We start from the raw sequence: 12,773 nt of genomic DNA, 5'->3' as shown, positions 1-12,773 counted from the left end.
AACACCAATGTACATGTGTGCACCTACTGGTAGGCTCGACTTCCTAACTTTTGTAGGGAGGGTGTGTGCACTTTCAAACTGTACATATAATGGGAAAGTGCTGAAGCCCTAAAGACACTCAGAAAGGATCAGCAAACCCTCAAGGAAGAGCCAGTCTCCTCTGTAGGGAAACCCACATGGGGGTTCTTCCCTACGAGGGTATGGGACACCCTTGCATCCCTGCTCTGCCTTCTGCCTACCACCTGCTGTGCTCTCCAGGGGGTTTTCTAGGGGTACTGCAAGGCCTACTCAGGACAAACTCCCAGTGGGGAAGATGCCACCCTGAACATAGGCTTACCTGTGCCTCCACAGGTCTGCAGTACCAGGCCAAATACATGGTGGTCAGGCTACTCTGGTGGGTGGCACACTCAGTGCAAAATCGAACCAGTAGCCAGGGTTGTACCCGCCCTGGGTATGTGGTGTCCTGGATATGACACCTCAAACAATCACATAAGCACCTCTTCCTGTCAAGAGTAGGAAGGACGCATACACTTTCCCCTTACTGTGCCCAGAGTCCTCAGGTCACACACACAGTCAGCAAAAAACTGGGAGGAAAAAGCAACAAATTCAAAAAGTTTCAGGAAACTCCCCTGAGATCAATGTCCAACACTATCACACAAGAGTTGCAAGGACTATCATGCACTTCTCATAGTATTGCCTGTTCTATCTTTTATTCTATGACAGGCTTAATTTTTCCTCTGCTTCTTGTGAAGGTTTATACCGACGAGTCCTGGGATAAACTGTATCTGGTTTAACTGTAGTTTTCACTGGTTCTGCACTTTTGATTAGGTCATTTTCTTTACCTGTGAAATTCCATACCACAGTGTGTCTTAGAGCAAGAGGTAAGTAAACTGGAAACAACTAAACTCTCAACTCATATAACAATCTAACAGTGTGTGTTTATAGGAATGGCGTTCACAACTATTCCACCCCAAGTCTCTTAAAAAAACATACGGAAATATCCCCACGGGGCTCCTAGAAGGAGAACCCACCCCACTCTTCCAAAAAGATTCACTTTAGAAAAAGCAATGCACAATCCAAGGCGCTCATGTCAAATAAATATGACCATAGTCCATATCTTATAATACAGCAGATCCTCTTGTTTTAATCAGTATGTTCTTTAATTCCAGAATGTCCAGCCAACACATGTTAGGAATCATTGTTGCCATATTGTTAAATAAAATTTCCATTATCCTTTTGTTGTCTCACAAAATATCTTAACGGTTACTATTTCCGGACTGCGTGTACACAAGTAATCAGTCTCAACTCGTCTGATTTTGTTATAAACACTGAATTTTCATCTTGATTCTGAATTGGGACACCATCCGGTGTACGATAAATCACACAACTCAACTTACAAAGTAAATCCCTGTCTAGTAAATTAAGAGGACTCAAATCATACACTATAATCTATCATTATTTATAGAGACTATTTTAACAGGAACACTTGCTGAAGCTTAATTCGTACTCTGTTTATTGCTTATTCCTACAACATGGAATCTTCCTGACAAGGGTAGGTTTGGGTCCTCCATGGAACAAACAGTGGAGCGGATATCACCAATATGGATAAAACAAAAATAATATAGAATGGCCATTTAAACTCACTAACTACATTTGGACCACTCTGATCTACCTCAAGGACTGTTCTAAGCATGCAGTCCTCCTCCCCTCTCTGGCACCGTCATTGCAAATTAGTCACATATAGTGAAAACTGGAGCATATCACTGTAAATTCTGTGGCATCCTATTTCTCATGTTTTGCTGTAACAGTGGAACTGTATGCATATTCATATAGAATTGCCCATGATTTTGCATATGCTGCATAGCATCTTGTTCAGTTAGACCTATTTACTGTATCATTTGATTTGAATTCTCTTGCATCTGAGGAACATAATAATTTTGGATTGTATCTGCACTCACACTTCCAGTGGCCAGTTTCCCCACATGGATGACAAGCAGTACTCTTCTTAAGTATATTGCCATTTGTATTAATTTCAGCATTATTCACGTCCCCTGTATCTCTACCTTATGAAACCACATTTCCAACCTTTGTTGGCAACATGTTATTCCCTTGCACACCAACTCCTTGCATTCCTTGCATCCTAAAATTCAAATTTGCACCATCAAGAGACCAAGAATCTGAACCCCAAGCACACCGTTCGATTCTTACCACTTCTCTGCAGCTGCTTCATTTGTGCAACCATATGCATTTCCTCAATATATTTGTGCTTGGCATCAAAACACTCACTACAATATTTGACACATTTGAGTATCTCACCAATACTCTCAGTCATTTTATAGATCTACATAAGCCTCTCATAGTACGTATGCACTGACTCTTTGGCTCTTAAATGGCTTTCACGATGTTTGCCCAAGTTACTTCTTTCTGTAGCACATTCTGTCTCACTGGTTTGTGTTTATCCATTACCAGAGCACCTGGAGCATTATTAGGCTGAAACCTCTGAGGCTCATCTGTTGGTCAACCTACAGCTGCTTTACACTCAGTCCACAAATCTTTAAGAACAGTGATCTCAAATAACGTATTCAAATCCACACAAAGTACTTTTGAAATAGTCACTAGTCTTTGATCTTTTGCATACCACTTTTCTGAGTCCTCTCACAGTTTTGGAAAAATTATCATAAATGCATGGACATCAGCCCTAGTTCAAGTGACATGCACAAAATTCCCTCCATATACTTCTCAAAAAGGAGACTGTTAAAATCATTTCTACCTCATGTTTACTTGTAACCACATTCACTTTCTTTTCAGTAGCAAGTCCTTTATTTAGAACTAGCTTTTTTTTTCCTCCCACTTTTCTCTTTACTTCCTTAAACTCTCCAGTCCTTTATGGCTTCAATAAATTCCTTAATAATGGCTCATGGAGTCAGTAGACCGATTTTCTCCTTTCCGGCTCACTGAAGTCCATTTTAAAATGTTTACACAAACTACTGATTTCATATAAATAAATGTCATATTTATATGCTAGATGCTTCTCTAATCAAGTATTTCAATGTATTTCAATTGTAGACAAGTAGTCATTCTGCATCAGTTGTATCCCTGTACAATTTCCCCAAATTCAGTCTTCAAGTTAGCAAGGTTAATTTTTCTTCTCTCGGATTCTGTTGGGTGCGGTATAAAAAATGACAAACTGAATCACTGGGACTACAGTGCCAGCACTAGTTGTTATTCCGCTAAGATCAGATAAAGCATCCTCCGATGGAGCGCTTAGTACTGCCACTGCATGCATACTCCTGCATGGTTCACCTGCACTCATACCATGTTGTGGCAGTCTTGGTATCTGTGTATTATCACTGAAGGAGGAGGGCTAGAAATAAACAGAACATTTAAGAAATTCTTCTCATCAAAATCATTTTCTTTGTCTTTCTTTCATTTTTCAAATTTAGAATCATCAGTTTTATTCTCAATTTTCTTATTATCCTCTGCATTGACTATTGCACAAAACACACCCACACCTTGTATTGTGTCTTCTATTCATGCCTTTCTCTGCTACATTATGGTTTTCTCTCACACATTGAATGTCTCAGGAAATCAAGTTTTTTAAAATTTTAGAAGTACCTTATAAACAAGATTGGATGTTCTTGTCACTAAATGTGAACTCATGCCATTCTTTTAACCATACACATGATTGAAAACCCACTTCTGTCATTATTTCAAATGCAAGCGTATCCTCAGAAGGAACTTTTCTCACCTTCCATAGAAGGTACAACTTAGAAATTTAAGGATTTTTCAATCCAACATCCATTTTTCCAAATGAAAATGTTTGCGGAACACATAACAACCAGTAAACAACAGTTAGCCAATTGCAACGTGGGGATGGCAAAGATCAACAAATCACACCACGACCTACAGCAGTAACTAACCGAACTCAGTGAAACTGGTAATGGCGTTTCACTAATCTCTGCTTGACTCTCAGTCACCATTTGCAGCATGACATCTTCATGAACAAAAATCAACACAATGTATTCACTCATGTTCATACAAAAAATAAAAACTTGTCTGTTTAACCTAAATAAGAGAAGAAGAAGAAAATCAAAAGTCAATAAGAAGAACCAGCATTTTCATGGCATTGACAGTCACACAAAAGCAGATTCTCAAAAGTTATAATCCACCTAATCAGAACAACAAGTTTAGTCCTGTCCACTAGGATAAACAAATGCCATTCTAATTCTGATTAGTATATATTTAACTCAAAGGACACAGTGAGCACCTCCTGCTTCCACATCCTATGTATGCTACTTAAGAGCTTCAAGTGGCTGCCCCATTACACCTGGTGGTCCATCACCCAAACACTCATCACAAGCAGACTTAAATACGGTAAAACACTTTGGCCCTCATTACAACTTTGACGGGCGGCGGAGGCCGCCCGCCAAAGTTGCGCCGCAGGAATACCGCACCGCGGTCTGAAGACCGCGGCCGGCATTCTGAGTTTCCCGCTGGGCGGGCGGGCGGCCGCCTTAAGGCCGCCCGCCAGCCCAGCGGGAAACAACCTTCCCACGAGGACGCCGGCTCGGAATTGAGCCGGCGGAGTGGGAAGGTGCGACGGGTGCAGTGGCACCCGTCGCGTATTTCACTGTCTGCAATGCAGACAGTGAAATACAAAGTGGGGCCCTCTTGGCATGGGCACTGCAGGGGCCCCGCGACACCCCCTACCGCCATCCTGTTCCTGGCGGGCGAACCACCAGGAACAGGATGGCGGTAGGGGGTGTCAGAATCCCCTCGGCGGCGCAGCGAGCTGCGCCGCCTTGGAGGATTCAAAGGGGCAGCGGGAAACTGGCGGGAGACCGCCAGTTTCCCCTTTCTGACCGCGGCCAAACCGCCGCGGTCAGAATGCCCTGCGGGGCACCGCCGGCCTGTCGGCGGTGCCTCCGCGTCCAGCGGCCCTGGCAGTTACAAACCGCCAGGGTCGTAATGAGGGCCTTTATGTCTGAATAGCCAAGCAATTTGGCAACAAAGACTCCAGACCTTCCACGCCACACACCTACATCGTACTGCATCTCAAACTACACTGCAACCATTCACAAATGCACCCAATTCAAACTACTCATTAACACTTATTAAGCAATACACACCATTGGACCAACATACCTTAACAACCTCATACACTTTCACCTGCCGACCAGACATAAGCATATACCTCCCTCTCAGTTGGTGTCCTTCTTCGTCGCACCCAAAACGTGGATTGTTCTCGGACAGCACATTAGGGCTTTTACCTCTTTTCTTGAGTGCTGCAAGAAGCTGAAGACCTGGCTCTTCAAATATCATTCAAAACCACTCCAATAGATGGAATCCTGGCACCTAATATATCCGAATATTTTTGTTTCAATTGCAATAGATTCATGTATAACATACAAATTATCCAAACCTGAAAATATCGTCCACAGACTCTGAACATTTGTAGTCCTTTTTGCCTGATTTTGAGCATTGGCTTGCTGAATAAGAAATGTACCTATATTTATAATTTTGGTATGATTTATGAAGCTTCTCTGTTTGTTGTATACTAAAGACATTAAAAGCATTTGAGATGCCAACTATATCTCAGTTTCTTCGGAAGCAGAGTCTGTACATTTTCATCTACCATAATATTAGTCTTATAGCATTAAAAATTTATTTAAACAACTGCCCTGTAAGTTTAGATGCTCACAGTCAAATACTGCCGAATATGACCAGAAATATTTTTGAGTATAACATCTTTCTATTTAGTATTGTGATGCACAGAGATGGGTTGATTATGGAAACTGAGGGCCCGATTTAGACTTTGGTGGAAAGGGTACTCTGTTGCAACTGCGACAGATCACCCTCTATACCAAATCAAAGTTCTACTTGCCTCATTTAGAGTTGGATGAAACTTGAGTATGCAGAAGGTGGAGAATTCTGGCTCCGCCACCTATATACTTAATGTTGGGATGGAGTAAGGGCTGTGGAAGGGTTTGTCCTTTGTCGCCCATTCTATTTAGATTGGGGGAACACATGGGCAGGTTTCATTGTACCTGGTGGTAACAAGTAGTGAAAACTGTAAAATTACCCCAGTGTCATGTGAGAAATCTCACATGGAAAGTGTGAGTGGGCCGTTGTTTTCTTTTCTCTTTACATTCAAAAAGAAAAAAAAGAGAAGACGAGAAAATCCCTCATGTTGATGCAGCCTTATGTGAAACATTCAAAGGAATCACAGGAACTGCCATGACAGCAGTTCCAGTAAATGCAAGAGATCTCCCCTGGGCTGGCAGACATCTCAAAATTTGACTGGCTGGTACTCCCTCAGGGTGACAGAGTACTTTACTCCATTGCCTGGATGGAGTAAATTCTCATCTGCCAAACTAAATCAAACCCTATGTTTGCACCCACTTATACCAGTTTATACTTGATGTGGTTTGAGGGCTTTAATGTGGTTTGAGGTGGGGTGTTCCTGGTGTGATTCAGAAAATGTCATCAATATAGTTTTTTTGTGAGGGAGTGACACATTAATGACACAAGTACATTCTACAGATGAACATGCTCATCACATCTCGCTGAAGAGCAACACTTATAACCACTTACTTTAGAACGCAGCTCAAAAAGCATAGTATTTTAGGATTTGTTTCATTGTGCATGCAGAATTGCAGAGTATGCTGTTTAGAAAAGCAATGATCAATGTACTTAGTGTGTGCGCCAACTGGCTGTAGCATTAAAGTACATTATACCATTTAGAGCATTATTTTTAGCTTCAAGTATTTACAACCCACATAATTTAAAGTAGGTATTGAATATAGAATACTTAGCACACAAAGACTGGCAATGTCACATTATTAAGACTTCCTGTACGGTACATCACATCATATTCCACGAAAGCAATATAACTTACAACATATTTCACAGCTACAGGCTTTTTCTGTAAAAATATAGAGGAATCATTAGACTTTGGTAAAAAACTATTCACACCAATCCAAACCATTTGTGAGCTAGAGAAAGAGATCTCTTGCCCAGGCTGCCCAAAAGGCAAACATATGTGAACCAGTAATTCTGCAGCAGTTTGTGGACTGCCCTAAATTACCACCAGCAGTTTGTCAATTTTTTGGCTGTTGTACTTGAAATGCAGAGAATGCATATCCTGCACCTTGATTACTGAGGGTTCCTGTGACAACTACACAGAGATGATGCCCATGCTTCTGGACATGCAGGGGATTGTTAAAGCTGTTTTCAACAAATTAGACACTCATGTTTAAGAAGGAGTGCATCACATTAGTGAGGTAGAAGGTTATGCTAATACCATCAATCAGACGCTTCTGCACACGGAGAATGCCCTTGCTTTCATAAAGGCCAAAAATAAATGAAGACCTTGAGCTACCCCATCGCAGTAACATCAAAAGTATAATCTTTTCAGAGCATACACTGATAGGGATACCAAAGGTATTTGCAGGAATCCTGCTTGCTGCCATTCTTGAATGCTGGCAGTTCCCTGACATGTATGCTGTTGAGAGAGCCCATCTGGTTCTGCCCCCTAGGACTCTACAAGGGGTGTCTCCTTGAACCAGTTTTAAAAGGTTTTTAAATTTATTGGACTAGACAAGGCACTCAGACAGTGTATACGTTTGTGCATATTTGTCATGGTATCAAACCTCTAAGTCTCTACCATGTAGTTCATAAAAGGTAGCCTTGAGAGGTTCATTGGGTTGGGTTAGGTTGATTTACTGGTGGTTTGGGGTGATGTGTGGGTGGGGTAGGAATTTTATTCTGTTCTTCTTTGTTGTAGGCAGTTCTCATTGCTGCAATGGTCTAGCACATCGATATGTCATTCTTTGGAAATCACCTGTACTGTACCATCACAGAGCAGCAGATAAAACACACTTCTCACACTTAAGCTACTTTTCTGACACGCTAATAATGACTTACAGGTGGTTCCATATAACTGGCATAGAGTTTTTGATGCCATTTGGCAGGAGGCACGCTGAAACCCATGTTGCCACCCACACTTTACTACCAGGTAGAGGCAATACAACTATTTTGCCTCGCACAGCACATATTCTGGGGCGGGTGGTGTGTGTTATTCAGATATGCAAGTCATTTGACTTCAAACATAGTGCCACTTGTGCTAAACCCAGAGGGTAGACATCTGTTGGTGCAAGATTCTTTTTTATGAGACACCCTTTATACTCATTAACATCATTTGTTCCAACATTGATTCACTGTCTGTTTTTTAAAAGGTGTTGAACTTCTGTACCAGATACAAAGTGTGCAACATCCTTTTGGGCGGAGATATCAGTTTAGTGCTGAGCTTGATCCTCTATACGTCCCAACATGATCACAGAAATTATTTTCCTACTATTCCTCAGTACATGACTCCATGTCTTGTGTAAACAACTGGTTACTATCCATGACAGTTGCCTCTTGGATGACTGTGGTAGTATACAACCCCACCCTGACCACTTCCCAGTGACCATGTGCTAAGTGTGGCTATGACATTCCCTTTCCAAAGATTCTGTGGGTTCCCATCTGATACACTGCCAGACTCTTTTTAAAAGTGTGTTCAATATGGTCTCAATAACTCATTGCTCCACTATGTGGGAAGCAGTTAAGCATTTTATTTGTGGTGTGAGGATCTCAAAGCAAGCAAGGATGCTCCGTTGTATCCAAACAAAGCTAAGTAGGTTGGAGCTTTTGCTGTCTGTTTTAGAAGTGCAATTTGCTGAGACTAACGAGAGGATAATACAGAGAGGGATCCACTCGGCCAATGTTTATTCAGAGATGTGGTCAACACGGTGGTAGGCATTTGAGGAAGAATTGAAGGGCTAGGAATTATGGAGAAGGAGAACACCTCAGCAATACTCTGCCTTGTGAGATCAGATAGCATAGCATCTGAAACACCTTTGTATTGATCGCCAATGCTGAAGGCTGCTTAGTCACTAGTACTTGAGAGATTCTAGTAGTTTTTACTGATCATTATACACATTTATATGCTTTGAGAGCTTCCTCAGATGTTTTGCATATTCCAGAATGCTTGGATGCTATTGTACTCACCAGGATAGATGGAATTCAGAAGCAGTCTCTCATGGAGCCACTATCGATCACCGAGATCTATGTTGCCACTGGCAGATAGTAAGGTGCCAGGCTCAGATGGGCTTATTGTTGAATTCTACTAAGAGTTTGGTGATATTTCGGCCATACACTGGCTAGTGGTCTACAGTGAAGCTTTTGAGGTTGACGTGTTGGCTCCTAATTCCAGGGAAGTGGTAATTTTCAACATTGTTGAAGGCCGGGAAGGACAGGAAGCAGTGTCAGCTCTACCATTCTGTAGCTTTTCTGTTAATGTTTAAATTCTAGTTTGTGTCATTGCCAGTAGACTTACCCCATTCATGAGTGAGTTGGTTATCAGGACGGTTTTATTCCAGGAAGGGTGATGTCTGAAAACCTGCGTACTCTTTCCACTCTTGCACTACGTTAAGATGGAGCTGGAGGCAATGTTTCTCAAGCTAATAACTTGCAAGAGTGGAACTTTCAATTAGGATTTCTGGCCTAGAATCTACTTTACAGGTTTGGTGGAACTACTGTACCCAGTTCCATGGCCAGGGTCAACAGAAATGGTAACCTGTCATGGTAGTTGTGGAAGCACCAAGCTCAGAGGGGAGTAGCTCTTTTGGCAGAGAGACCTCTTATATTATTGTACACGGACGAAATGATCTTGTTTGTTAAAAGCACTGAAATCAATCTTGTGTCTGTCATCAGAGAGATTGTCTGTTGTTGATATCAACTAGGAGAAATCTAAGATATATCTGCCTACATCGTCCACCACAAGGTTTGACCCAGAATATTACCTCTTTTGGCTCACAGACTTGCAGCATTATCTGGGTATTAGGATTCATAGAGATTGAGAGACAATACAGGTGGATAATTGTGGGCTGGTGATGGCTAATCTGGAAATTCAAATGGAGCAAAGGATTTTACTCAGGTTATCTATAACTGTCAGAGTGACCATAATCAAATTGGCGTTCCTCCCAAAATTTCGGCATCTATTTGTTAATATTTTGATCCTTCTGCGCAAGGCCTTTTTCTCTAGACAGTGGTAAATACTGTCCTGACTGATAAGGTCTGGGAGACGTCAGTTAAATTGGGATACTTTATTTTTTTTTAAGTGAAATAGTTGGGCTCTCTGTCCCAGAGTTTGAGATATATATTTATGCTAATCAGTGCCATTTTGCTCTTCATTGGCTCTACCCTGCACCCCACAAGCCTTTTGTGGGGCCCTATTGACAATGGTAAAAGTAAATGTGCAGATTTACTTGGGTACATTTATTGCTGCACCTAAGTGTAAATCTACAGGTTTTTGGTATTCACCTTTTACATGTATGGATTTACAGCTAAGTGGAGATAATTATTAATATTAATATATATTTTTTAATGCAAAATAAAATGGTAAATTAATTTAAAATTAATATTATCATAAAACTAATAAAATAATATGTTACAGCACATTAACTCATCAAATTAAATATTTAATAAATATTCAAATTAATAAAATATATTGATTTAATTTATAAGTATAATCTTTAATAATATTTCTGAGGTTATACAAAATTAGCAAATAAGAAGTGTTCCTAGATCCCCTGCAATCCTGGCTTAGGTATCATCCATCAAGCACATAGTGCTCATTATCGTTAATTCTGCAGTAATTAGGCGTTTTTTCTATCTGTCCAGGGCATTAGCATTGGTTAAATAGCTCTACTGAGGGTGTCACCCACTTTTACGTTACCTTGCAAAGAGAAAGTGTTGTATTAAGGTCAAGGGCAATAAATAGATGCCTAGTAGCATGGGAATAAAAAGGGTAAATAAGCATTTAGATATCTAACCAAGCTCAAGAACAGATATGCCCACTGTGTCCATCAATCAATCTATCAGTCAATAAATTTGTTGAGCGTGCTAATCACCCGGTAGGGTCTCAAGGTGCTTGGGTGGGAGGGGAGGGGGGTTGCTACTGCTTGAAGAGCCAGGTCTTGAGGTGCTTTCTGAAGGACAGGAGGTCCTCGGTCTTGGGAAGATTGGTGGGGAGGGAGTTCCAGGTTTTGGCGGCGAGGTGGAGAAGGACCTGCTGCCGGATGTGCTACGGTGAATGCGAGGGACTGTTGAGAGGTCGTGGTCGGCGGAGCTGGCATGTCGGAATGTGGAAGTTAAGTCGATCGTTGGAGTAGGCCGGTCCGGTGTTGTGGAGTGCTTTGTGAGCATGGATTAGGATTTTGAAGACAATCCTTTTGTTGACGGGTAGCCAGTGTAGGGATCTGAGGTAAGCAGAGATGTGTTTGTGGCGAGGGAGGTCTGTTTCATGTCCCTCCTACTGAACTTACTATGTAGGCAAACAGAATGCCATATCTTTATGAATTCTGATTGCTTGAGCAAGTTTCATGCAGTATGCTTAGTGCAAGTAGTGCTTATTTGTCAATGTAGACCCTATAGGCCCTGTAAACACCAATATAGCTGATATTCTTAGACTAAGGACAACAGTTTTTTGTTAGCATTTCTTGTACCGTTTTGCTACGTTTCTTGTACCATTTTGCTACAAACATGCATAGGCTTTCACACTTTACATCTTTAGTGTGTGCAAAGCAGATTGCACCAACATAAAGCTCTGAATGTGCCAGAAAAAGTCAGTCCTATTTTGTATCAGTGCACAACAAAGAAATGGATGTAAACTTGATTTAATGACCTAACAGCAGGCTACTGAATATTGTTTTCATTGATGTGCAAAACTAATGTGTTCAGTGTTGGGTAACAGCTACACTTCTGAAAATGTCCTTATTTTAATTTTCCCTTTCATTGTTGTCAAAATGTTTTACAAGGTCTGAACAAAGTTTCCAAAACACTAAAAGTGCATTTAGTGTACGTTTTTTAACAAATCTGAAAACTCACCAGGTTTTTCATTTTCTTAATCTTTCAGGATCAGTCACCATGCTGCTGTCAATGGGACGAAATGATGGAGTAGGCCAAATCAATGCCTGTAAAGTAGGACAAACAGTTGTTGTTTTTGTTAAGAGCAAGGACTTAATGGTGGGAAAAAGCTGGAAGGAAATGGGCCAGACCATGCCAAAATAGCATGGCTGGAACAGAAATAAGAAATATGCAAACATCACTACTTACATTTTTGAAACTTTTGCACCGTTTACTAAAATAAAGTGCTTAGGTAGGAAAGTGCCTGGTCTTTGTTGTATATCTTTATAAGGAGTATCACCTGCATTTGTACTTTGCAAGGCACTCATGTTTTGTATCCGTTTTTTAATAAAGATCAATTCTGTTTACATTTTTCTATGGATTATATTGCCCCTTAAACTGGTACAAATTATTGCTGCGGGCTTTGTGGCATTTTTTACTGGACAAGATAGCAAGGAACCAGGTTTAGCCACTTCAACCATGTCTTTTAACTCAAACTTTTTAAGATAACCCCCAGCATTGAGGAAGACAGCATTTAGGCAGATTAAAGTAAAAAGAAATTGCAGGTTTGTGAAAAATGGCTTGTCGGTACTGAGTAATGGATTGCTCCTTTTACTTACAAAATGCTTACAGCACAAACAATGGAATTGTTGGAGGCTCAGCACCATGTTTTAGATCTTGCCTACAAACAGTGCGATCTGTCTGTTATGGGAAAGACCTGTTGTCAGATTACAGTGGGTTTAGAGCCCACCCAAGTAAGATTCTAGGAATGTAAGGGTGATAAGATTCTGGATGGACGGTTCGCCATGACGAGAGCCAGAGCC

General features: G+C 41.1%; 1 protein-coding gene across 1 annotated transcript in view; it reads left to right on the top strand.

The window, feature by feature from the left end:
• Window positions 1-12,317, top strand: part of AIFM2 (AIF family member 2) — a 409,481-nt gene extending 397,164 nt beyond the window's left edge. The window contains exon 10 of the mRNA XM_069240557.1: window positions 11,960-12,317. Coding sequence (XP_069096658.1) covers window positions 11,960-12,114 — 155 coding nt within the window. The 3' untranslated portion in view covers window positions 12,115-12,317. The remainder of the gene's footprint in view (window positions 1-11,959) is intronic.
• The last annotated feature ends 456 nt before the right edge of the window (window positions 12,318-12,773 follow it).

Source organism: Pleurodeles waltl, chromosome 6, assembly GCF_031143425.1.
Source record: "Pleurodeles waltl isolate 20211129_DDA chromosome 6, aPleWal1.hap1.20221129, whole genome shotgun sequence".
NCBI lineage: Eukaryota > Metazoa > Chordata > Amphibia > Caudata > Salamandridae > Pleurodeles > Pleurodeles waltl.
This window is presented reverse-complemented; position numbering and strand designations above follow the sequence as displayed.